The following is a 27,043-nucleotide window of genomic DNA, read 5'->3' as shown; positions in this document are numbered from 1 at the left end:
TGAGTCTCAGCATCTCAGGGTCTCTCCTCCCTGCTGGAATCTCTACCCACCTATCCTAACTTACCTTTTCTCACAGTCTCTCTGACTGCTGAGATCTCACACTACTCAGTACATGCTGCAGCTGGTTGAGTAAAAATTAATACATTGGACTGATGAGTTCTCACTCTCTCTCTTTATGTGGACTAATAAAATGCTTATTTTAAAACCAGGATTATACAGTTATTCTGACAAGGATTTACAAAATAAATACACCAGCCTCATCAGTTCTAAAAGGACTATTACATAGTATAGAAAGTTTATATTGGATAATCGGATGACATCTGTTCTAACACAGGTTTTATAATTGGAAATCACTATAAACTTGCTATCTCAATAAGACTGACCCTACTAGGGTTTATAGCAGGTGGGGGGATGGTTCTCCTGCTAACAAACAGTTCAAATACACCTGGTCCATATGGAGGCAGAGTTCATGGGCACCAATGCAAAAGCTTTGACAGGAGCCCCACCTGCTATGTTTCACTATGTTAGTGGCAGAGGAGTCCTGCTATCCTTATGCTTCAGAGTCAAGATGCAACTGCAGCTTCTGCATTCCTGATACAAGAAGTATTCAATAAATCTTCTATGTTAGAGAGCTGAGTTTTCTGTGCATGTTGAGAGATATCTGGACATGCAACACACACAGTAGAAGTTCAGTCTGATGAAAGCTTTGGAAGTGACAGGATGGCAAGTGCAGTAAAGTGCGGCGATACAAAGAAAGTGAAATATTTGGAGCTTTGTTCTGTGTGTCATGTCCTCACTAAATGAACGGGATTCATATAGCTTAACAAGCAGCAAAACCACTATACCGGGGTCCAATAAGGGAGACTGTAGTTGAATCTGTGATTTATTGAACGTAGGTATATAGATGTATGTGGTAAAACTACAACAGAAACAGATACATAGGATCAGTATTGGGTTCATGGAAATATACAATACATATAACATACAATCTGAACTACTAGCTGAGCAGGGGGTGTAACTAAGCTAGCTAATATAAGACAGAAATCATATACAGAGAGGGTGATTACATACCACTGATGGTGACACAAGAGGAAACAGAGCGATGAGGTGCTTCCAAAATGCAGACTTGAAAGAAATGGCCGACTGAAGAGAGAAAGGGGGCTGGGATAGACCATGGTACCTTGCAAAGTTACCCAGAATACATTAGGAATTGGAGGGAAATAATACAGGAAATACAGTGCATAATATCATGCAGTTATAACTTTTGGCCACTAGATGGAGCTGGAAACAATAAACATTAAATGTGTGGTAAACTGAGCATTATATACATACAGCATTGTATGTTATCAGAACAGGCACTTAAGAGTCATTGCTTATGTCGGAGACAGAACACTCCCCATCTGACATCAAACGGATGTCACCATTCTTATTCTCCGAGGGCAACAATAGGACCAGCTCAATCACTGGTCTGAAGAATGTCTTAGGTCCATCTCCTTTGGCCATCCTGAGTTCGACTTTACGAACATTGCCATCTTTACTCGGAAATGTAGTAGTCACTAGTCCAAGTGACCACTGGTTCCGATGGGCCTGGCAGTCTTTAAAAAGGACGAGGTCACCAATCTGAAGATTAGGCCTGGTAGATTGCCACTTCGTCCGTGGCTGTAGGGTAGACAAATATTGTTTGCGCCACCTGTCCCAAAATGCATTGGCAAGACTTTGTACCTGCCTCCATTGGCACTTGTAGAGGTCCTTAGCGTCGAATCCTCCTGGAGGGGCACTGGATAGTCCTGTTTTCTGGGTTAGAAGAGTAGCTGGAGTCTTTGTATGAAGTGTAGACACCTGAGGGTGGATTTCAGCACGAGTCCTCTCTCACAAGTTCAAAGTTGTCTGGACAACGTTCCTCAGTGTGCAATAGTTTTGGTCCTGAGAGCCATGTTGTGCTCTCTAGTTGACTTGCGTCAACTGCTCTAGTTGCATGATCTGCAGGGTTTTGGTCCATGGGGACGTAATGCCACTGTTTTGGATGAACTGATCTCCTAATTACAGTGGGGAAAAAAAGTATTTAGTCAGTCAGCAATAGTGCAAGTTCCACCACTTAAAAAGATGAGAGGCGTCTGTAATTTACATCATAGGTAGACCTCAACTATGGGAGACAAACTGAGAAAAAAAAAAATCCAGAAAATCACATTGTCTGTTTTTTTTCATTTTATTTGCATATTATGGTGGAAAATAAGTATTTGGTCAGAAACAAGCAATCAAGATTTCTGGCTCTCACAGACCTGTAACTTCTTCTTTAAGAGTCTCCTCTTTCCTCCACTCATTACCTGTAGTAATGGCACCTGTTTAAACTTGTTATCAGAATAAAAAGACACCTGTGCACACCCTCAAACAGTCTGACTCCAAACTCCACTATGGTGAAGACCAAAGAGCTGTCAAAGGACACCAGAAACAAAATTGTAGCCCTGCACCAGGCTGGGAAGACTGAATCTGCAATAGCCAACCAGCTTGGAGTGAAGAAATCAACTGTGGGAGCAATAATTAGAAAATGGAAGACATACAAGACCACTGATAATCTTCCTCGATCTGGTGCTCCACGCAAAATCCCACCCCGTGGGGTCAGAATGATCACAAGAACGGTGAGCAAAAATCCCAGAACCACGCGGGGGGACCTAGTGAATGAACTGCAGAGAGCTGGGACCAATGTAACAAGGCCTACCATAAGTAACACACTACGCCACCATGGACTCAGATCCTGCAGTGCCAGACGTGTCCCACTGCTTAAGCCTGTACATGTCCGGGCCCGTCTGAAGTTTGCTAGAGAGCATTTGGATGATCCAGAGGAGTTTTGGGAGAATGTCCTATGGTCTGATGAAACCAAACTGGAACTGTTTGGTAGAAACACAACTTGTCGTGTTTGGAGGAAAAAGAATACTGAGTTGCATCCATCAAACACCATACCTACTGTAAAGCATGGTGGTGGAAACATCATGCTTTGGGGCTGTTTCTCTGCAAAGGGGCCAGGACGACTGATCCGGGTACATGAAAGAATGAATGGGGCCATGTATCGTGAGATTTTGAGTGCAAACCTCCTTCCATCAGCAAGGGCATTGAAGATGAAACGTGGCTGGGTCTTTCAACATGACAATGATCCAAAGCACACCGCAAGGGCAATGAAGGAGTGGCTTCGTAAGAAGCATTTCAAGGTCCTGGAGTGGCCTAGCCAGTCTCCAGATCTCAACCCTATAGAAAACCTTTGGAGGGAGTTGAAAGTCCGTGTTGCCAAGCGAAAAGCCAAAAACATCACTGCTCTAGAGGAGATCTGCATGGAGGAATGGGCCAACATACCAACAACAGTGTGTGGCAACCTTGTGAAGACTTACAGAAAACGTTTGACCTCTGTCATTGCCAACAAAGGATATATCACAAAGTATTGAGATGAAATTTTGTTTCTGACCAAATACTTATTTTCCACCATAATATGCAAATAAAATGAAAAAAAACAGACAATGTGATTTTCTGGATTTTTTTTTCTCAGTTTGTCTCCCATAGTTGAGGTCTACCTATGATGTAAATTACAGACGCCTCTCATCTTTTTAAGTGGTGGAACTTGCACTATTGCTGACTGACTAAATACTTTTTTTCCCCACTGTAGTAGCACTCTGTTGTTGACATAAACGTAGAATCGCCTGGTTTCATTGTGGATGTATCCCAGGACTACCTTGCTGTCTGAGTAGAACTTGGCTTGTGTCATGTCGATATCCATCTCGGATGTGATGAACTCTGCTAACTCGACGGCTAAGACTACAGCACAAAGTTCTAACCTTGGTATGGTGTGCTCTGGTTGTGGAGCAAGTTTGGCTTTCCCCATGACGAATCCAATGACATTTGGAGTCCACAATTTTGAGATAGGCAACAGCAGCAATTGCTTTGACAGAAGCATCTGCAAATACATAGTCTTTGGCTCTGTATCTCTGTAGACAGTACAGGGGTGTATGGCCTTGACACATTTAGGTTGGAGAGACCTGCTAAAGAGTTCTTCCATACCTTCCACTGGATTCTCCTGTCAGGTGGCAGAGGTGCATCCCAGTCAGAAGTCTCCTTGTTTAAGTCTCTTAGTATGGCTTTGCCTTGTATAGTAACAGGAGCTGCAAAACCTAAGGGATCGTACAGGCTGTTGATGGTAGACAGGACACCTCTGCGTGTGAAAGGCTTTTCTTCCTGGCTGACCTGAAAGGTAAAAGTGTCTGACTGTAGATTCCAGAGAAGCCCGAGGCTGCACTGCATTGGTGTTGGGTCTGACCTCAGGTCTAGGTCTCTGAGACCGTTACACAAGTCTTGTGAAGGGAATGTTTCCATGAGTTCTTGGCTGTTTGAGGCTATTTTGTGAAGCCTGAGGTTAGAGCAAGCAAGCCTCTCCTGTGCTCTCCTGAGAAGACTGATGGCAGTCTCATTTGAAGGCATGGCTTTCAGACAGTCATCAACATAAAAGTCTTTTTCTACGAATTGTCTGACATCTGATCCATATTCTGAGTCTCCTTCTCGAGCTGACCTTTTGAGTCCATAGATGGTGACTGCAGGAGAAGGGCTATTGCAAAAAAGATGTGCACTCTCATGCGGTACTCTGTGACTTCTTTAGTAGGATCATTGTCTCTGTACCAGAAGAATCTTAGGAAGTTCCTGACTCTCTCTCACAAGGAAACTGTTATGGTCGGCGGAACACGCTAAATAAAAATATAAATAAAGCGTGTTCGCCGCTCGGGGTCCACCGTGCGGCAGATGTAGAAACCGCTGCTAAAGAGGCAGAGCACAAGGACGGTAATGAGCACAAGGACGGTAATGTGTACAGGATTAAACTGTACCTGGTGCACAAAAGCAAGCTCTGTTGAACTCACAGAACTGCAGGCCTAAACATATGTAAAATAACGCTGAAGCAGTCTGTTTCACACACAGAGCTGCAAGCAAAACACATATACAAAAACTCTGAGTCTGTTTTAGCTTCACAGAAGCTCAGCGCGACAGACGTGGTATAGGGTCACAGGAGTCGCCAAGAGTGACCGACCTGACTCCGTCTAGACCTACCGATAAACGTCTGACGCAGTGACGTTGCAACCGCGAACGCACACTAGGCTGCAACTGCAGAGCGGCAGCAACAGAGCCGCTGGAAAAAGCGCTGCAAAGATGCTGGCGCAATGCAGGGCGCAGGCTGCTGCAACAGGTGAGGCTTGAGTGCGCTGGCACTAGCGCTGCTAGAGACTGAATCCCACACACGTTTTATCAGAGGGAAGGGGTTTCTTAATGAGTCAGTCACCAGTCCAAGCATCCATCACCATACACACAGCAGCAGTATGAAAATACTAGCGCATGGCGGAACAGCCATGCGCACTTTTTATAGCGTACGGGACCTTCCGGAAATCTCCAGAGCCCAGAGCTGAACCAATGAAATCAGGAGCAGGACCTGAGCACCTGACTCCTGAACTCCAATGAGTGCTCTCCCGTGAGCATGCTCAGAAGCTGGGAAAAAGGACTTAGCCTCTGGAGATAAATGTGAGAATCTGGGTTGCTGCATGGGCATAGAAAGACCCAGATTCTTAACAGAAACAATGGAACATTTGCTGGATGTCAGCGATGAAGGCAATGGAATGCTTACGGAAGCGCATAAGTACTCCCAGCAGTTTGTTATTGAGATCTGATCCTGTCAGTAGAACATCATTCAGGGAGACATCATCAAACTTAGCACTGGAGTCAAACACCACTCTTAGGCTACTTTCACATGTTCGTCTGTGGCATTCCGGCGCCGTGCGGCAAAAAGATGGCGTGCCGGATCCAGCCGTGAACGGAGGGACCGGAAGTATATGCGGTACATCTTACGGTGCCTGACACGGCTATGTTGCAAAGGAGTCGCCGGGGAAGAAAAGGATCCACGAGCCGGTGAACGGGGTATGAAAAAGAGAGAGGGAGAACGGGGTATGAAAGAGAGAGAGAGAACGGGGTATGAAAGAGAGAGAGAGAACGGGGTATGAAAGAGAGAGAGAACGGGGTATGAAAGAGAGAGAGAGAGAGAGATATCCGGGCATGCGCACAGGGTAAAACCGTGCATGCGGTGGCCGGATCAGGTAGAAGCGTGATCCGGCGGCCGGAATGTGCCATTGAGAAACATTGTCCCGCAGAGCCGGAAGGGACGCATACGTCCATGTCCTGCTTTTTTCGCCAGACAAAAAAACGCTGCAACACCCGTCCTGTCCGGCCGCCGGACAGAGGAATTCAGCCGGATCCGGTAAAAACCGGAACAAACGGAAGCACATGCGGCGCGATCCGGCGCATGTGCTTCTCAATGACAAAAAAACGCATCCGGCGGTAAAAAACAATGGATCCGTTTTTTTACACACATGCCGGATTGTGCCTGACGGCACAAACCGGATGTGTGAAAGAGGCCTAATCTGGCCTGGTTTCTTAAGGTGGTATACTCCAAACATGGGTAGGAACCAGGATTCTTCAGAGTCTTTGAGAGTGGGAGCTAGTTCTGCATGGCAGTTCTCAAATATCTTTGACAAGAAGGAGAAGAAGTGATCTCTCATCTCTGGCTTCTTTTGCAGATTATGTTTGAGAAAGGAGAAACGTTTTAATGACTGATCTCTGTTGTTTGGTAGACGAGGTCTGTGGGTTCTGAAGGGGAGAGGTGCGACTCAACTGTTGGTCTCATCTTTTACGAGCCCTTTGTCCATTACCTCTAAGAACAGCTTATCCTCTACCGACCTTGCTACCTGGCTGTCTTGCTTAGTTCTCTGGAAGACTGTGCACCCCAACCGATCATCATAGCTTTCTGACATCATACTGCTGTCATGAGTAAAGTCTATTAAATGATTGGGTAGTTGATTGCTGTGTGGTAGTTCCTTAACATGGAACTCGTTGTTGCAAGGTTGAAACAGAGATGGGCGTCCTTTCTCCAGTGTATTTGTTAGCATGCTTTTCACAGAAGGTGAGGCGTGCATGTGTCCCAAGCATACGTTTCCTATTATTACCCATCCTAGGTCTAGCTTTTGGGCATAGGGAGCATTGTTGAGTCCATTGATATGACTTCTCACTTTATGAACCTGCAGGATATCTCTTCTCAACAGCAATAAAAAAAAGAGAAGAGCCAGCACTGCCAGTGGTCAGAACGCATAACATGAGGTGCATATGCACATATCTTACTGCATTCAAAATGAGACATTTAGCAAAATATTGATCAATATATTGAGCCACCCCGCCACGCCAAGGCAATCTCATATGGGGGGTCCTACTCTACATTTTTATTATTCACTGTGCCATTGCGGCCTCCTAAATGTTTTAAAAGCAAGACCATATCAAATGCAATCCATACCTGAAGCATATCTGCATCACTCCCGTGCAGCCAGATGGAGCAGGTGCAGATGAAGGCCAACCAGGTCTGAACACAGACATCTCAGGTTTGACCTCCACACACTGCCTGATCAGCAAACACAGATGAAGGGCAATGCAGGCTCAGACATGGATGCAAAAATAAATAGAGCCTGGGGCAGGGTGGGGCTGCCTTGAGTGTGCACAGCAGCCTAGATCAAACACAATAAAAACAGAAAAGATGGCGAACATGACCCAGCGTGCACGGCAACAGTGGTGGTCAGCCACAAAACCAATTTGCAATGAAAAAAGAGAAGAGCCAGCACTGCCAGTGGTCAGAACGCATAACATGAGGTGCATATGCACATATCTTACTGCATTCAAAATGAGACATTTAGCAAAATATTGATCAATATATTGAGCCACCCCGCCATGCCAAGGCAATCTCATATGGGGGGTCCTACTCTACATTTTTATTATTCACTGTGCCATTGCGGCCTCCTAAATGTTTTAAAAGCAAGACCATATCAAATGCAATCCATACCTGAAGCATATCTGCATCACTCCCGTGCAGCCAGATGGAGCAGGTGCAGATGAAGGCCAACCAGGTCTGAACACAGACATCTCAGGTTTGACCTCCACACACTGCCTGATCAGCAAACACAGATGAAGGGCAATGCAGGCTCAGACATGGATGCAAAAATAAATAAAGCCTGGGGCAGGGCGGGGCTGCCGTGAGTGTGCACAGCAGCCTAGATCAATCACAATAAATCACACATTGCTAAATGTCTCATTTTTGAATACAGATAGAAACCAATGTGTGTTTTCACACTTAATGTATTACGTTCTGACCACAAGCAGCGCTGGCTTCTCCCCTTTTATCTTGATATTGGTTTTGTGGCTGACCACCACTGTAGCCGTGCGCGCTGGGTCATGTACGCTATTCTTTCTGTTTTCTTAGTGATTGATCTAGGCTGCTGTTCACATTAACAGCGGCCCTGCCCTGCCCTAGGCTTTATTTGATTACGCACCTGTATCTGGGCCTGGATCGTCCTTTATCTGTGGTGCTGGTCAGGCAGTGTGGAGGTTGGACCTGAAATGTCTGCATGGACCTGGCTTACCTTTATCTGTGCTTGTCCTCTCTGATGCCATAGGAGCGATTCTGAAATGCTTGAGGTACAGTGTGCATGTAATGAGGTCTTGCTTTTATACATTTAGGAGGCCGCAATGGCACAGCGAACATAAAAAACGTAGAGTAGGACTCCCCATACGAGACTGCCTTGACGTGGCGGGGTAGCTCAAACAATTGATCAATTTTTTGCTAAATGTCTCATTTTTGAATACAGATAGAAACCAATGTGTGTTTTCACACTTTATGTATTACGTTCTGACCACAAGCAGCGCTGGCTTCTCCTCTATTTTCTTGATATTGGTTTTGTGGCTGACCACCACTGTAGCCGTGCGCGCTGGGTCATGTACGCTATTCTTTCTGTTTTCTTAGTGATTGATCTAGGCTGCTGTTCACATTAACAGCGGCCCTGCCCTGCCCTAGGCTTTATTTGATTACGCACCTGTATCTGGGCCTGGATCGTCCTTTATCTGTGGTGCTGGTCAGGCAGTGTGGAGGTTGGACCTGAAATGTCTGCATGGACCTGGCTAACCTTTATCTGCGCTTGTCCTCTCTGGTGCCATAGAAGCGATTCTGAAATGCTTGAGGTACAGTGTGCATGTAATGAGGTCTTGCTTTTATACATTTAGGAGGCCGCAATGGCACAGCGAACATAAAAAACGTAGAGTAGGACTCCCCATACGAGACTGCCTTGACGTGGCGGGGTAGCTCAAACAATTGATCAATTTTTTGCTAAATGTCTCATTTTTGAATACAGATAGAAACCAATGTGTGTTTTCACACTTTATGTATTACGTTCTGACCACAAGCAGCGCTGGCTTCTCCTCCTCTTTTTTCTCTTCTCAACAGCAGTATTATCTGTGCCTGAGGGTCAAGTTGCGGTATAAGGTGTGCTATGCGTTTTAAGTGAGCATGATGGAATGCAACATCCGGCGTAGATATTTCAGATTTGTTGTCTGGGATCTGATTACACTCGATGATTAAAGGTAGTGGCAGGCAGAAATGTCCGTCTAAGGACTCAATTTGGTAGTCAGTGGCTTTCCTGCCCGCTGTTGTTACAGTGCCTGCACATGTCTTTAATGAGTAATGAGTGCTTGGTCCTTTAATGTTGAATAGGTCAAAGAAGGTTGATCTAGCCAGGGATCGATTGCTTTGATCATCCAAGATAGCATACAGTCTCACAGCTTTGTCTCATGGCCCTTTGGGTACACTCTAACGTGGCATATTTTAGAACAAGACCTACTGTCTATTGTCCCTTTACAGACAGTACATTGTGAAGTGATCTCTAACATAGCTGCATCAGTGCTCTTTTCCTCCCCGCCATGCTCACTGTCAGCTGGCGTGTTTTGTGCACTCCATGGAGCTGGGTCAAGGTGTAGGGCAATGTTATGATCTGTGGTACCACATTCTGTGCATTTTACACTGACCTTACAATCCTTGGCGAGATGAGTGGTGGATGAGCAGCACTTGTAGCAGATACCGTTCTCTTTCAGTAAGCTTCTGCGATCCGGCATAGATTTTCCTCTGAAGGCTCTGCATTTTGGGAGAGGATGAGGCTTCTGATGAAGCGGGCACTGCTTGTCAGGTTCTCGTACCTTTGTCTCTGAGAGCAGCCAGCAGACCTGTAATTGGAACTTGGAGAAGAAACATTAGTCGTGTACACTGCCACAGATGTTCTGCATGGGTTTGCAGCTGGTGGTGGTGCGGCATATGACATTGTAAAGTAAAAGCCGGGATCATTTCTGATTGCCGCTTGTTCGTGTATAAAGTCTACAAAAATGGAGAAGGAAGGGAATGAAACACTGTGTATGTATTTGTATGTGGAGCCACGTGTGAGCCACCTCTCCTGTAGATTGTAGGGCAACTTTTGGAGAATAGGGTTAACACCTTTGGCTGTGTCGAGGTATGCAAGTCCTGGTAGGTCACCTTCACATTTGGCATCTAGGACCTCTTGTAGCAAGTCACCTAGTTCTCTAAGTTTTGGGAGACCTTTGTTACATATTTTAGGAAAGTCCTCGATTCTTTTGAACAAGGCTCTCTCTATGACCTCTGCAGAGCCATAACACTCATCTAGCCTCTTCCAGTTCTCTTTAAGGCCTATTTGAGGGTGGTTTATATTAATGTCTCTGATCCTTACTGCATGTTTGACTGACTAGTCTCCCAGGTATTTGACTAAGAAGTCTATCTCTTCCCTGTTTTTTAGCCCCAAGTCTGTAGTAACATTTTGGAAGGAATCTTTCCAAGCTCTGTAACCTTCTGCATGGTCAGTGAATTTCATGAGTCCTTTGGCAACTAGATCACGTCGTCTGAAGATCCTAGCAAGTTCTGATGTGAACCGGTTGACAGCAGAGTATACTGGTGTTGGGTCACCCTGATAGTGATGTGAGGTGCGTTCATACCTGTTAGTATCCCCAGGGTGGCGCCAGCCGGTGTCATATTGCTTCGGTCTGTCATGCGGTGTGTCAGGAAGGTGATTCACGTTGGTTACCTGGTGAGGGGCAAGGAAGACAGGAGAGTTGCTTTGCTTCACGTTTTCCTGGAGCTGAGCCTCATGATGACTCTCACTCGTTTCACTGGATGAGTCGTGATCTTGGTTATAGTTTGGATCAGGAAGTTCATTTACATACTGAGATGTGCGTTGTGGTGAATCTTGCAGCGGCAACTTCAGGCTTGACGTACTGCTGCGGCTATGCAGCTCAGGGTTGTGTGCGGCTTCCAGAGCTTCTGCCTCTGCCGGTGCTGCAGCCGCTTCCTTTTTTGCAGCTAGGCTCTCTAAGGCGGCATCCACACGTGCCTTCTATAACTGCGTCTATCTCTCTTGCTCATCTCTTTCTATGCGTGACTTTCTCTCTTGATCATCTAGGCGTGCCTTCTCTAATTTAAGTTGCAACTCTTCCTCAGCATACCTTGCTCGCATTTTGGTGGCCTCAGCATTTGCGCGGGCAATGGCGACCGCGCTGCTAATGGATACAGTCTTTGAGAAGACGGATGTAGCAGATTTTGTCCTGTGGGATTTTTGGGACATGGTGTCTTAGAGGGATGCTTGGCTGTGCAGAGATTGCTGTAGCTGTGTTAGTCTCTGTGTAGCCGGTGACTTGAATCTCACTAGATGGATTTCTGCAGCACTACTAGTTTCTGCAAGCTGGATGAAGGGGTGTCTTTTCCCTGAATTGCACTAGCTGGATAGCGCTGTGTAACTGGCCTCTGCAGGATGGAAGGCTGTTCTCTCTGTATTCCCACTAGCTGGAGAGCCGGTGTTTTACTGTCATGTCCTCACTAAATGAACGGGATTCATATAGCTTAACAAGCAGCTAAACCGCTATACCAGGGTCCAATAAGGGATACTGTAGTTGAATCTGTGGTTTATTGAACGTAGGTATATAGATGTATGTGGTAAAACTACAACAGAAACAGATACATAGGATCAGTATTGGGTTCATGGAAATATACAATACATATAACATACAATCTGAACTACTAGCTGAGCAGGGGGTGTAACTAAGCTAGCTAATATAAGACAGAAATCATAAACAGAGAGGGTAATTACATACCACTGATGCTGACACAAGGAGAAACAGAGCGATGAAGTGCTTCCAATATGCAAACTTGAAAGAAATGGCTGACTGAAGAAGAGAGAAAGGGGGCTGGTACCTTGCAAAGTTACCCAGAATACATTAGGAATTGGAGGGAAATAATACAGGAAATACAGTGCATAATATCATGCAGTTATAACTTTTGGCCACTAGATGGAGCTGGAAACCATAAACATTAAATGTGTGGTAAACTGAGCATTATATACATACAGCAATCATTTTATGTTATCAGAACAGGCATTTAAGAGTCATTGTAATGTCGGAGACAGAACACTGTGATTAAATTCTTTATAAAGGAAGATGAATATGAAAATTGCCTTTTCATAGAGGAAGAGGACTTTTATTCTATAGTGTGACCTATACCATGGTACCGTTAGGCTTGAATGAGAAGATCAGTTTTGCCCCTTTCTTGTACTATGCCCTGTGTGATCTCGTCCCCTAATCATTAGTAGGTGAGTGTAAAATGTTCATCCACTATCCTTGCAATTTTTTATTGTTATTTAATTTTTTGTGTCTTATTCTTGTTTTAGCAATGCCACAATAGCTTTCATCAGACCACAAACACCACAACCACCGAGATTATCCTCTGCTGCTATGACATCTTCTCATGAAAGTATGTGGATCACCTGCAATTAGAGGTTTGAATAATACAGACATCTTCTCTCTTTTCCACTGTATATCAACTTCTGAAGAACTGCATGTGTTTTCATTATTATATGGGGGGTTATATTCTTCTATATACTTACGTACTTTGTGGGGCATTCATGTATATCCTTTTTCTTGCTGCTTTGTGGACATATTGGATATCCTTTTCCAATTTTTCCACAACATGTACTGGGTATCGTTTCACTTTAGTATTTCCAGATCCTTAGTTGGTGTGGACATTTTTTGATGTATGTTCTACATTAATCTTACCTATTATCACTACTAAGGATTGATCCTTTTGAATATTTTTCATTAATGGATTTATCCTTTCTTTGTGATTGACCATATATCAGTATAATAGTTGCACTTGTCACTTTTTTTCATCGTTTACACATGCACTTTTCACCTTATTACACTTACCTAAGGATTGGACTATTTGTGACAACTATCAATTTGCACTGTTTTTTTTTCTTTTTTTTTTTTTTTTTAATAAACCTTAGACCTCGATAATTTTTTTGCACCATATGAATTTTTTCTCATTTCTATACCGCGACCTGTTGGAAGCAGCAATCCTTTTCCCTTGGCATGCCAGAGCTGATATGTCACTCTCCAGAAGGACAAATGTTACTCATTAGACCTCAGTTACAAAGGAAGAAAAGAAGTCTAAAGAAATCCATGAAAGGATGATTGCTGTATATGATGATGATGATATACCTTGCTGCTACCAAGTAAAAGTTTAGGCAAGCAGTTAAAATGAGGTAAGGACTCAATTGAAGATGACCTCAGTTCAGGTCATCCTCTCGAAGCACCCTCAGAGGAAATGTACCGTAAAGTGGAGGCCATCTTTTTAGTAAATCGTCAGGTCAAAGTCCGTGCCGTAACTCGTTAATTAGGCAATTCAGTTGGCACAGTTTCCAATATACCATAATTTTCAGATTATAAGACGCTTAACCTAGAGTGTGCTTCCTTTCTTGTTTGAATGTATATGACTCTAGGTTAAGCACCTGTTCACACTATGCTTATGCTTGGATGTGACGGTCAGTTTTTGAAATGTGAAATTTCTCCAATAAAGGCATTACGTGAGGCAGTCACAGAAATGCCATGGGAAGTTGACGGCAACTTCACACCAATCTATGAAATCACAAGCTGTTATCATGGGGCTCAACCGTCCACAATACAGTCCAGACTGGGCTTCCAGTGATTACTTTCTATTTCGGAATCTGAAGAAATTTCTGCGTGGGGAACAATTTGAGGCAGTGACGGGGGTCTTGCAACAGAAAGAAGTCTCCTTCTATTTTGAGGGCATCCAATCACTGGAGGCAAAATGGAATACGTGTGTTGAAGTCCAGGGGATTCCATGGAAAAAGAATAAATTCAAATTTCTCAGAAAATTTTATTTTCATATTCAGGTGTATAAAGTATTGAACACCTCTGGTAGCTACCGCCTTCTCCTCCATGTCTTTGAAAATGTTATGTTGTCCTTTTATAAGAATTAGTCAAAAATATTCTGTCATCTTGGAAAAAATACTAAAATTGCTAAATATACATTGACCAATCCCTTTAATCTAAATTGGTTTGAAAGCAGAATAAACACAACAATAAAGGAAATATTGATCCATTTATTCTCTACAAATCATTTAATGCTATAGATAAATATGGAGCCGGCATCTATTATTGATGGAACTTTAATCTCCCACTTATCAAAACTCCATTATCTTTATACTGAAAAGCCATTGTAATATAATAATTCATTTATGTTGTGCAGTGAATTCTCAGTATAGGGGACAACTCATATAGGAGCAATAGAAATGGCACGTAATGCATTTAACCCTTAGTGTACAGAGATGAGAGAGGTGTTAGGCTGGAGTCACACACAACGTCTGAAAAATCGGTCTGATTTTGACGGACCACAATCGCATCGTTTCATGAACAGTGATGCGTCTTTCATTCAATTTTCATGCGAGGATGTGATTTTCTGACATCTGAGCATCCATGTTACATCCGTATGCCGAGATTTAGTCGGTGGCTTGAAAAATAGACATATAAAGGATCCCAATGACATGGTAAAATAGAAACGAAAGAATAGATATATACACATAGAATACACACACATATATATGTATGTATACAGTATATGTCATTGAGACACATATACATATACAGTCATGGCCAAAAGTTTTGAGAATGACACAAATATTATATTTTCACATGATCTGCCGGCCTCTGGTTTTTATGTGTGTTTGTCAGATATTTTTATCACATACAGAAATATAATTGCAATCATATTATGAGTAGCAAAAGGTTATATTGACAGTTAGAATGAGTTAATGCAGCAAGTCAATATTTGCAGTGTTGACCATTCTTCTTCAGGACTTCAGCAATTCTCCCTGGCATGCTCTCAATCAACTTCTGGATCAAATCCTGACTGATAGCAGTCCATTCTTGCAAAATCAATGCTTTTATTTTGTCTGAATTTGAAGGTTTTTGTTTGTCCACCCGTCTCTTGATGATTGACCACAAGTTCTCAATGGGATTAAGATCTGGGGAGTTTCCAGGCCATGGTCCCAAAATCTCTATGTTTTGTTCCCTGAGCCATTTAGTTATCACCTTTGCTTTATGGCAAGGTGCTCCATCATGTTGAAAAAGGCATTGTTGATCGCCAAACTGCTCTTGGACGGTTGGGAGAAGTTGCTCTTGGAGGACATTCTGGTACCATTCTTTATTCATGGCTGTGTTTTTAGGCAAGACTGAGAGAGAGCCCATTCCCTTGGCTGAGTAGCCACCCCACACATGAATGGTTTCAGGATGCTTGGCAGTTGGCATGAGACAAGACTGGTGGTAGCGCTCACCTGGTCTTCTCCGAATAAGCCGTTTTCCAGATGTCCCAAACAATCGAAAAGGGGATTCATCAGAGAAAATGACTTTACCCCAGTCCTCAGCAGTCCACTCCCTGTACCTCTTGCAGAATATCAGTCTGTCCATGATGTTTTTCCTGGAGAGAAGTGGCTTCTTTGCTGCCCTCCTTGAGACCAGGCCTTGCTCCAAGAGTCTCCGCCTCACAGTGCGTGCAGATGCACTCTCACCTGCCTGCTGCCATTCCTGAGCAAGCTCTGCACTGCTGGTAGCCCGATCCCGCAGCTGAAACACTTTTAAGAGACAGTCCTGGTGCTTGCTGGTCTTTCTTGGGCGCCCTGGAGCCTTTTTGGCAACAAGGGAACCTCTCTCCTTGAAGTTCTTGATGATGCGTTAGATTGTTGACTGAGGTGCAATCTTTCTAGCTGCGATACTCTTCCCTGTTAGGCCATTTTTGTGCAGTGCAATGATGACTGCACGTGTTTCTTTAGAGATAACCATGGTTAACAGAAGAGAAACAATGATGCCAAGCACCAGCCTCCTTTTAAAGTGTCCAGTGGTGTCATTCTTACTTAATCATGACAGATTGATCTCCAGCCCTGTCCTCATCAACACCCACACCTGTGTTAATGGAGCAATCACTGAAACGATGTTAGCTGGTCCTTTTAAGGCAGGGCTGCAATGATGTTGAAATGTGTTTTGGGGGATAAAGTTCATTTTCTAGGCAAATATTGACTTTGCAAGTAATTGATGTTAAGCTGATCACTCTTTATAACATTCTGGAGTATATGCAAATTGCCATTAGAAAAAATGAAGCAGTAGACTTTGTAAAAATTAATATTTGTGTCATTCTCAAAACTTTTGGCCATGACTGTATATATATGTGTCTCAATGACATGTATGTGTATATATATATATATATATATATATTTATATTTGATAGAGTTCTGCATAGCAGAATAGCCGCTAAATCAATTGCCGGCTTCTGTAAAATCATTCTAAGACCCGACATGAAATGACACATGGTTTACATACAGTAAACCATTTCATTTCATGTATTTTTTTTTATATGTCCCTGACTAATAATTAGATTAGGGTTTGTGTGCAAATTTTGGGAGATCTAGGTGTTAAATAAAGGGGTTAATTCATTGAAAAAAATTGCGAGGGCTCCCGCGGTAAATGCGCAACCAGAGAGGGAAAGCCAGTGAGTGAGGGCATATTTTAATAGCCATGAAGGGGACCATTGTTTTTGTCCCCCCCGGCTGCAAAAATCTGCCCCCAGACACCCCAGAAAAGGCGCATCTATAAGATGACATATAAATATAAGATGACATAAGATGACATATAAATATATATAAATATGTGGGTCTCAATGACATGTATGTGTATATATATATATTCAGACAATGTGAAAAACATATAGCCAGCTCACCATAAAGGAGTTCCTCTTGATGCAGTAATCGGTGTTCACCCTATGCTTTGCACGGATCCAGGCAGGGAGTATTCCCCAACAAATAGAAATATGAGGAAATTGGGATCCAGCAAAACGATGAAAGTTCACCAGATTTGTAAAAACTTCTTCTTTATTAATCCATTATGTCATAAAAAGTATGAGGAACTCCAATCAATTAGTAGCATTCCAACAAGGGACTACATGTTTCAGCACTATGTGCCTTCCTCACGGTCCTATTTGAACTGAGCTCCAACACTAGCAATATATCCTCCTTTGTGGAACATATTCAAATGACCCTTAATTAAAAACAGTGGAACAAACCAATTAAAAACATCTGAGTAGATGGTTGAAACTCAGTTCAAAAATGTTGCCAGAAAAATACCTATATTGAACATGTTTTATACATAGACAAATGATATAAACATTTGGTAATGAATCAACAATAATATGGAATAACTGCCACAAAAAGCAACAATATATAAACATATATGAAAAGATGCATCATATAGTAGGCATGATCTAAACATCAGAAACAATCACAAAAATAACTCTCAGAAGGTCTAATATCATAGAGTAGGTTTAAGATAAAGATATAATCTTTTGTAAATTCATACATGAACTCTATCCCTTTTCTTTTCCTCTCCCTTTCCTCTCTTCCACCTTCTGCAAAAAAAATAAATAAATAAATAATTATTTATTTTTCTTCTACTATTACCTAATATTGTGTATTTTTCTGGCAACATTTTTGAACTGAGTTTCAACCATCTACTCAGATGTTTTTAATTGGTTTGTTCCACTGTTTTTAATTAAGGGTCATTTGAATATGTTCCACAAAGGAGGATATATTGCTAGTGTTGGAGCTCAGTTCAAATAGGACCGTGAGGAAGGCACATAGTGCTGAAACATGTAGTCCCTTGTTGGAATGCTACTAATTGATTGGAGTTCCTCATACTTTTTATGACATAATGGATTAATAAAGAAGAAGTTTTTACAAATCTGGTGAACTTTCATCCTTTTGCTGGATCCTAATTTCCTCATATTTCTATTTGTTGGGGCATACTCCCTGCCTGGATCCGTGCAAAGCATAGAGTGAACACCGATTACTGCATCAAGAGGAACTCCTTTATGGTGAGCTGGCTATATGTTTTTCACATTGTTTGAATATTGCTTTGGGAGTATTAGCCGAGCACCCATAATCAAATTATTGAACTTGAAGTTCTATTACATATGACTAATCCCATTAGTAAAAAACCTTTTTTTGCTATGGAAGCGGATTACTGCAATACAAGACGCAATAAACTTGCCTTGATATTTAATGACAATGCTAATGGAGTGTATATAGCATTAGAGGGATTGAATTCCATCATGTATAAATTGGAACGTATTATGATAAAGGAACAGAAATTATGGTGGGACCACAACGCTCTCACCTGTTACTGGGAGAGGAAAATGATCCCACGTGGTCTGAGATTAAAAAAAGTGGCTACAACAGCTTACAATAATGAATTCCAGACCAAATGGGAAAATGTCCTTAGTGAATGCTCTCTCAACCTTATAAAATTAATTATTGAAGAAGAGGAGATGGAACTTACAAAACTCAGTGATGAAATTAAGATTGTGAAAGATTCTTTGGAAATTTATCAGGGCAATCATTCTTATAAATTACTATATGACAAGATGCAACAAAAATTAAATAAACTGGAGGATACCTTTATTGAGACTAAAAAAAGAAAATACACACGAGATTTGGAGGATTACAACAATAAATGTGTATATAATTGGAGTAAGAATCCATCATCAATATTAAAAAACGGAAACCCTGGTTTAGCAAACAAAGTGACTTTTCAAAAAATTCAAGAAAATATGGACACTACTTTTGGTGATACTTCGGATGATTATTCAGATTCATCAGTGGCTTGTGCATCCAATAATAGTATGGAAAAAAGAAAAAAATCTTCCCAAAGAAATTACAACAAAGAGGGAGCTAAACCAAAAAACGGATTAGAAGGAGAGGAGGAAGACGCCATAAGAGAACAGGCTTACCAGGACAAACTCCGGAAATGGAAAAAGTAACTGTACCAGTCTATAATCTTTCCAGTTATATTCTTTCAGCACCGCAACTTTCACTTTTATCAAAAGGACTTAGTTTTTCCCCGGCATGTAAATTTAACGTATATGACACGGTGTTGGATGTTAATCATCTAGCACGTTGTTTAACCCTAAAATGTCATTTTGAGGATAACATTTGTACTGATAATCCTTGTCCTATAGTAAATAGGGATGTTGAAAGGTTACTTACGTTTGAAGAACAGGTGGGTTTGTATAATTTGAGACAATTGGAATCTGAAAGCTCCAAAGAATACCAGATTAATTTAAATAATTCTTTTCACGTAAAAAATACAAAATTTTACCCACTTAAATCTAGACCTCCGATGCTAGATGTTTTTCAAGAAGCGGTGGAAAGGGATTTGGTGGAATTAAATAACAGAGTTGAATTGACCCATCATAATCTGACATTTATGAGCGTAAAGCTCTTCAGGAATTGAGTAAGAATAAAGATCTAAAAATTGTCCAGTCGGATAAGGGTGGATCAATTACTATTCTGGATGTCGGTCTATATAAAAAACTTAATTTAATCGCATTGGGTAACTCCACTGTGTATAGGGAATTAAATGAAAATCCCACTCTCCCTTTCAATAAGGAAATGAAAAAAATTTTGCAGGAAGGTGTATGTATAGGAGCTATTTCAGAGAAATTGAGTGAAGCTTTATATTGTGACCATCCTATTATACCTATTTACCACTCACTCCCCAAGGTGCGTAAGGAAATTTTTCCTCCCCCACTAAGACCTATTGTTTCGGGGATAGGATCTTTTAGTGAGCGCCTTGGAGAGTGGGTGGACCATTATTTACAACCCCTTGTGGCTTTGACTCCTAGTCATTTGAGAGATAGCAAAGCAGCTATTAATATGGTAGAAAAAATTGAGCGGGAGAATGATTTTCTGTGGCTTTCATGTGATGTTATTGGATTATATCCATCCATTCCACATTCTGTTGCATTGGAGAGCCTCAAATATTACCTATCTAAATATAGTGAGTAAACATTTGAAATTCAACATTTTTTGTTGCTTACAACACACTTTTTGCTCACTCATAACTATTTTGTTTTTGATGAGAAATATTATTTACAGATACAGGGAGTGAGCATGGGGGCCAAATTTTCACCATCTTTAGCAAATTTAACTATGTCAGTATGGGAGGAAAGGTATATTTTTCATCTTAATAATCCATTTGGTTATAACATTTTTTGGTTGGGACGTTTCATTGATGATTTGGTTTTTGTGTGGAGGGGGAAGAAGGATTTAGTATCCTCCTTTTCATATTTAAACAACAATAGTTTTAATCTCAAATTCACATGCCACATGAATGAGTTGTCAATCAATTTTTTAGATTTGACCTTGAAATTAGATTCGAATCGAAAAGAAGTGTTGGTGGAACCCTATCGTAAATCTACAGCTGTGAACAGTATATTGATGGCAAACTCATGTCACGCTAATCATGTAATTAGGAATATACCTACTGGGGAACTGATTCGAACGAAAATAAATAGTACAGAAAAAGATACTTATATGAAAGAATCTGAACTATTGGTAAAAAGATTAAAATCTAGGGGTTACCCAAACTGGTCCCTAAAAAGAGCGAGAGGCATAGTAGACAATTTAAATAGACAGGAATTGTTGGAATATAAAAATATCAAAGAAAAAAAACAATGACTTGGGTATAGTTTTTAGCACCAAATTTAGTCCACAGTATCAAGAAATAGTCTCCATTATTAAAAAACATTTTCCCATTTTAGAACAAAGTGGTGAATTGAAAGAAATATTAAAAAAACACTCAATTAAATTTGTTGCGAGGAGAGCTCCTACTATAGGTTCTATGTTGACGGCAAGTTTATTTACTGATCCAGACAAAAAATTGAAACAAAATTGGATGAAAATTGTAGGCTGTTATGGTTGTGGTGCAAAAATCTGTAAGTGTTGCAAATATATTGTTAAAACAAAAACATTTTCTTCTATAAAAAATGGAAAAAACTTTGAGATTTTTTCCTTTATTAATTGTAATACAGAAAATGTAATATATCTTATTGATTGCAATATTTGCGGACTTCAATATGTGGGTTGCACCACTAATTCATTGAAACAGCGTATGCGAAAACATTTGTCGGATTCGGTTAATTTGCCTATTGCAGGAGCCTCTGCGGTTTCTAAACACTTTGCTAATGTGCATAAAGGAGATTTAAAAAGTTTTTCCTTTAGGGGAATAGAGGTGGTTACAAAACCACATAGGGGTGGTGACTTTAAAAGTAAAATCCTTTCTAGAGAAAGTAGGTGGATCTTTCTATTAGAGACTAGAGTTCCAGACGGACTGAACAGTAGAATGGATCTCATTACACAATATTAGGTAAGAGTAGAAGAAAAATAAATAATTTTTTTTTTTTTTTTGGAGAAGGAGGAAAAGAGGAAAGGGAGAGGAAAAGAAAAGGGATCGAGTTCATGTATGAATTTACAAAAGATTATATCTTTATCTTAAACCTACTCTATGATATTAGACCTTCTGAGAGTTATTTTTGTGATTGTTTCTGATGTTTAGATCATGCCTACTATATGATGCATCTTTTCATATATGTTTATATATTGTTGCTTTTTGTGGCAGTTATTCCATATTATTGTTGATTCATTACTAAATGTTTATATCATTTGTCTATGTATAAAACATGTTCAATATAGGTATTTTTCTGGCAACATTTTTGAACTGAGTTTCAACCATCTACTCAGATGTTTTTAATTGGTTTGTTCCACTGTTTTTAATTAAGGGTCATTTGAATATGTTCAACAAAGGAGGATATATTGCTAGTGTTGGAGCTCAGTTCAAATAGGACCGTGAGGAAGGCACAAAGTGCTGAAACATGTAGTCCCTTGTTGGAATGCTACTAATTGATTGGAGTTCCTCATACTTTTTATGACATAATGGATTAATAAAGAAGTTTTTACAAATCTGGTGAACTTTCATCCTTTTGCTGGATCCCAATTTCCTCATATTTATATATATATATATATATATATATATAGATATATATGTGTATTCTATGTGTCTATACCTATTCTTTTGTTTCTTTATTAAATATGTCAGTGTGATTTTACTGTCTAGCAAAATGAATTGCCGGCTTTTGTTAAAGCACAACGGGTGCGATTTTCTCGCAAGTCACACTTGTGGTCTGTTTGTAATCCGATTTTTTATTGCACCCATAGACTTGCATTGGCGAGTCCGATCCGATAATCGGTGACAATCGCAGCATGCTGCAATTGTATCGGCCCAAGGAAAACGGCCGATAAAAAAATCGGATGATGGGAGCTGCCCCATAGATTAACATTGGGACAATTGCAATGCGATTTTTTTATCGCATTGCACTCGTCCGTTTTTGTCGCTAGTGTGACTCCGGCCTTAGAGTGGTCGTGATATGAGGATTCACAGGTCTGCAGTCACATAGAGTGACTGCAGACTCGTAGTCTAAGGATGAACAACCCCTTCATTGTGCTATTTGACCTGAGCAAGGAGTTTAGTTGTGTGTTATTTGCTGTGTGTAAGGAGCTGAGTTATGAGTTTGTCTGATTGTAAAAGTATTGTAAGAGAATTCTTGGTGAAACTGTGTTACTGGGGCACTCTGTAGGGTGGTAGTTATGGACAAGGAGCTTTTGTGTTCCCCCGCCTTGGCACCCTACAATTAAACAGTGTTCTGATTCCCATGTGCTATGTATGTTGTGCAGTACACTCATGTTTCGGCCGCAGGCCTCCTTGATTCCAGATCCAGAAACATCCGCACACAAATCAGGGGACAATCGCCTCTTAACAAACAGTTCAACTTTACTTAGCATCTTGAGTTCAATTGCAGCTACAGCACAGTACGTTTCCACAGTCTCTGTTTGTTCTGCCTGATCTATCCCTTAACTTAATGGTGCCCTTGGTCCTGAGATACTCCGTCCGGCCTCACAGTTTCCAAGAGTCCAGTCTCCTTCACGCGTTTCTCCGTCTGGCTTCCACTTGTTGGAAGGGAATAAGGCACGCCTCTCAGCACCTAGTTAGGGCCATAGGCTCCAGACGCTACAGGGATGTCCATTGACAAGTGTTGGCAACGTTCTCATACTGCCAAACAGTCCTTACTACTTGTGCCCTCCAGCCATCTGTCCTTGAACTCCTGCTAAGACTTTATCTAGCTCAGATCTAATCTTCAACTCTAGACTCACTGCACTAATCAGAAAGTACTTCCCTTATTAACTGACGTTGCTCTTCCCATGCAGGGGCTGGTCCCAACCAGTTAACTGTATATTAACCTTTAAACCCACATACTGTATCTAAGGTTTCCACAGCTGAATCTTTCCATGTTATAACTTAATCCCTATGTCCTATGCTATACCATTGCCTTTTATTTAACCCTGTTCTTTTCTTATATACTATACATAAATCTTTTTTTACATTTATCACAGCACATTACATTAAGGCATACATTAGTGCCTATAATATTCTAAGGGGTAAGGTTTCTCCTAGTGGAGAGTGACATACCAGCTCTGGCTTGGCAAGGAGGCTTATTCGCCGTGCAATGCTCCTCTGGGAAAATAATATGCAAATTACCTCTTCAGAGAGGAAGAGGACTTGAACTCTATAGCACCACCTGTTGGTAGTAGCAATCCTACAAGTCACAATCAACCCTTTAACGAGTCAACCCTTTTATCCTAAGTCATATTACAAGGACCACAACTTGATGTCTAGCTCCCTCCAACCAATGTCTCCACTCTTCAAATGCCCATTTCATGGCCAACAATTCCCGATTCCCCACGTCATAGTTACATTCAGATGGGGAGAATTTTCGAGAAAAAAAGGCACAGGGATTCATTTTAGAAGTCACTTGATCTTTTTGGGACAAAACAGCTCCTGCACCAATCTCAGAAGCATCTACCTCCACCTGAAATGGAAGTGAGACATCAGGTTGCCATAGAACCGGAGCCGAAGTGAATCTCCGCTTAAGCTCCTGAAATGCCGAGACTGCCTCTGGAGACCAATTCACCGCATCCGCGCCCTTTTTGGTCAGATCAGTCAGTGGTTTGACAATACCAGAAAAATTACCTATAAATTTACGATAGAAATTAGCAAAGCCCAAAAACTTCTGGAGAGCCTTCAAAGAAGTGGGCTGAACCCAATCACAAATGGCCTGTACCTTGGCCGGGTCCATTTCAATAGCCGACGGAGACAAAATAAATCCCAAATATGAAATCCTCTGTACACCAAAAAGGCATTTCCATCCCTTAACATACAGGGAATTTTCCCTCAAAATCCGGAACACAGTCCGGACATGTTCCACATGAGAATCCCAATCACTGGAAAAGTTCAAAATATCATCTAGATAAATGATCAAAAACTTATCCACAAAGTCCCGGAAAATATCGTTCATAAAAGATTGGAAGACAGAAGGGGCATTAGTGAGCCCAAAAGGCATCACCAGGTACTCACAATGTCCCTCCGGAGTATTAAACGCCGTCTTCCATTCATCCCCTTGCTTGATGCGAATAAGATTATTTGCCCCCCTGAGGTCAAGCTTGGTAAACCAGCAGGCACTTTTAACTATGGAAAATAAATCAGATATCAGGGGTAACGGGTACTGATATTTAATAGTGATTTTGTTAAGGGAACGATAGTCAATACAAGGCCTTAATGAACCATCTTTCTTGGTCACAAAAAAACCCCCAGCACCTAAGGGTGAAGAGGATGGTCTAATATGACCCTTCTCCAATGACTCCTTGATATAAGATCGCAATAATCATGTTCGGGTACCGATAAGTTGAAAAGCCGACCCTTGGGAAATTTACACCCAGGCATCAACTCAATTGCACAATCATAACTCCTATGAGGAGGCAAAGATGCAGACTTACTCTCGCTAAATACATCAGAAAAATCAGCCAAATAATCAGGAATATCATGAGACTGGGGAGAGGTGGAGAAAACAGGAGTGTCACCAAGAACACACTGACAACCCCAACTCACCACAGACACAGATTTCCAATCCAAAACAGGATTATGAGTTTGCAACCAGGGAAAACCCAGAACAATAGTATCATGCAAATTGTGCAGCACCAAAAATTTTCAATTTTCTTGGTGGTCCGGGGTGACCCGCATTATCACCTGGGTCCAAAACTGGGGTTTATTCTCTGCCAAAGGTGTAGCATCAATACCCCTCAAAGGGATAGGAGTCCGCAGGGGTATCAGAGGAAAACCGCAACGTTTAGCAAAGTCCAAATCCATCAGATTCAAAGCAGCTCCTGAATCAACAAAAGCCTTAACTGAAAATGTAGATAAGGAGCAGATCAGAGTAATTGCCAAAAGGAACTTAGGTTGTACACTGCCCACAGCAAATGTGTGCGCAAAACGTTTCTCTCGTTTAAGGCAGACAGAAATAGTATGAGAGTCATCCCCACAAAAAAAACACAGCTTATTACGCCTTCTAAACTCCTGATGTTGTGCCCTAGACAAAACCCTATCACATTGCATGGGTTCAGACGTTTGTTGAAAAGGCGGCAACGCCTCTCGTGTAGTTTTACGTTCATGTAAACGCCGATCAACTTGAATGGCTAATGACATAGAATCATCAAGACCAGAGGGAACAGGAAATCCCACCATAACATCTTTTACAGTTTCTGATAAACCCTACCGAAAGAGAGCTGCTAAGGCACCATCATTCCATATAGTAAGGACCGCCCCCTTTCCGAATTTTTGACAGTATAACTGCAGAATCCTGACCCTGGTTCAATGCCAATAGGGTTTTCTCAGCTTGATCAATAGCATTAGGTTCATCATACAACAACCCCAAGGCTTGAAAAAATGCATCTACATTAGTCAGAATAGGATTTTCAGGTGTCAGAGAAAAAGCCCAATTTTGGGGATCGCCGCGCAGTAAGGAGATGACAATTTTAACCTGCTGCACAGAGCTCCCCGATGAGTTAGGCTTCAAGGCAAGAAATAGTTTACAATTATTCTTAAAATTCAAAAATATAGACCAATCCCCAGAAAACACATCAGGAGTAGTGTTGAGCGATACCTTCCAATATCGGGAAATATCGGATCAGATTGGATCGGACCGATACCCAAAAAGTATCGGATATCGCCGATTCTGATACCGGAAACCAATGCAAGTCAATGGGACAGAAATATCGGAATTAAAATAAACCCTTTCTTTCCTTGTAGGTTAATTCTACATGAAGGAAAACAACTAAGAATAATTCAGAATGTATTGGGGGAGGTGGAGGAGACATTAAAGGCATAGAGGTTTAGCCCAATCAAATGTAATAGCAGGAATTAATTTTTTTTTTTAAGACGCTCGGAGTTACAAAGATATTGACTATGTTAACCTTTTTTATATTTTGTCAGATATGTATGTTTCACTACTTCCATGCTCTTCACCTTCTTTTTTACTTCTCCCACACTCTCCCCTTCATTATCCTCAGCAGGAGCAGCATCTTTTTCATCAACTTCTTCTTCACCTTATTCATCTTCTTCTTCTTCACCTTCTTCCTATTATTCTTTTTTTTACATTCTTCATATTCTTCTTATTCAACTATTATTCTTCTTCACATTCTACTTCTTCGTCTTCTTCCTATTCTTCTTCTTCATCATCATATTCTTATTTGTGACAGGCATTCCTGTAGTTGTTATCTATAAAAGTTTGAAGATTACACCTTCCGTTCTGCCTGTGACAAAAGATTTACAACAGGATTTATCCGCGTTTAGTTTGGCCTGCAGCAGCAGGCATTTTCCAGGGGCACCAAGAGGAGGAACGGACTCACCCCCATACACTGCTTAGTCTTCTTCTGCTTATAATTTAGATAATATCTTTTGCTCTGATTTTTAGTCTTATGCTTAAGGTTCTTCTGCTTCTTGGTCTTCTGCTTCTTGGTCTTCTGTCACTTGT

General features: G+C 41.3%; 1 protein-coding gene and 1 long non-coding RNA gene across 3 annotated transcripts in view; one reads left to right on the top strand and one right to left on the bottom strand.

Annotated features, from left to right (window-relative positions):
- The window catches only part of LRPAP1 (LDL receptor related protein associated protein 1), a 70,262-nt gene extending 62,777 nt beyond the window's left edge, over window positions 1-7,485 (bottom strand). Inside the window, exon 1 of the mRNA XM_073574563.1 lies at window positions 7,361-7,485. Coding sequence (XP_073430664.1) covers window positions 7,361-7,369 — 9 coding nt within the window. The 5' untranslated portion in view covers window positions 7,370-7,485. The remainder of the gene's footprint in view (window positions 1-7,360) is intronic.
- A 688-nt stretch (window positions 7,486-8,173) lies between these two features.
- LOC141088617 (uncharacterized) overlaps window positions 8,174-27,043 on the top strand; it is a 38,147-nt gene continuing 19,277 nt past the window's right edge. The window contains exons 1-2 of one of the 2 annotated variants that reach the window (XR_012231993.1): window positions 8,174-8,532; window positions 12,609-12,716. This is a non-coding gene — a long non-coding RNA (uncharacterized lncRNA). Of the gene's footprint in view, window positions 8,533-8,593; window positions 9,073-12,608; window positions 12,717-27,043 lie in introns of those variants that run through there. The other variant, XR_012231992.1, reaches the window with a different exon arrangement.

This window comes from Dendrobates tinctorius, unplaced genomic scaffold, assembly GCF_039654945.1.
Source record: "Dendrobates tinctorius isolate UK_male_01 unplaced genomic scaffold, ASM3965494v1 ptg000039l, whole genome shotgun sequence".
Lineage (NCBI taxonomy): Eukaryota > Metazoa > Chordata > Amphibia > Anura > Dendrobatidae > Dendrobates > Dendrobates tinctorius.
This window is presented reverse-complemented; position numbering and strand designations above follow the sequence as displayed.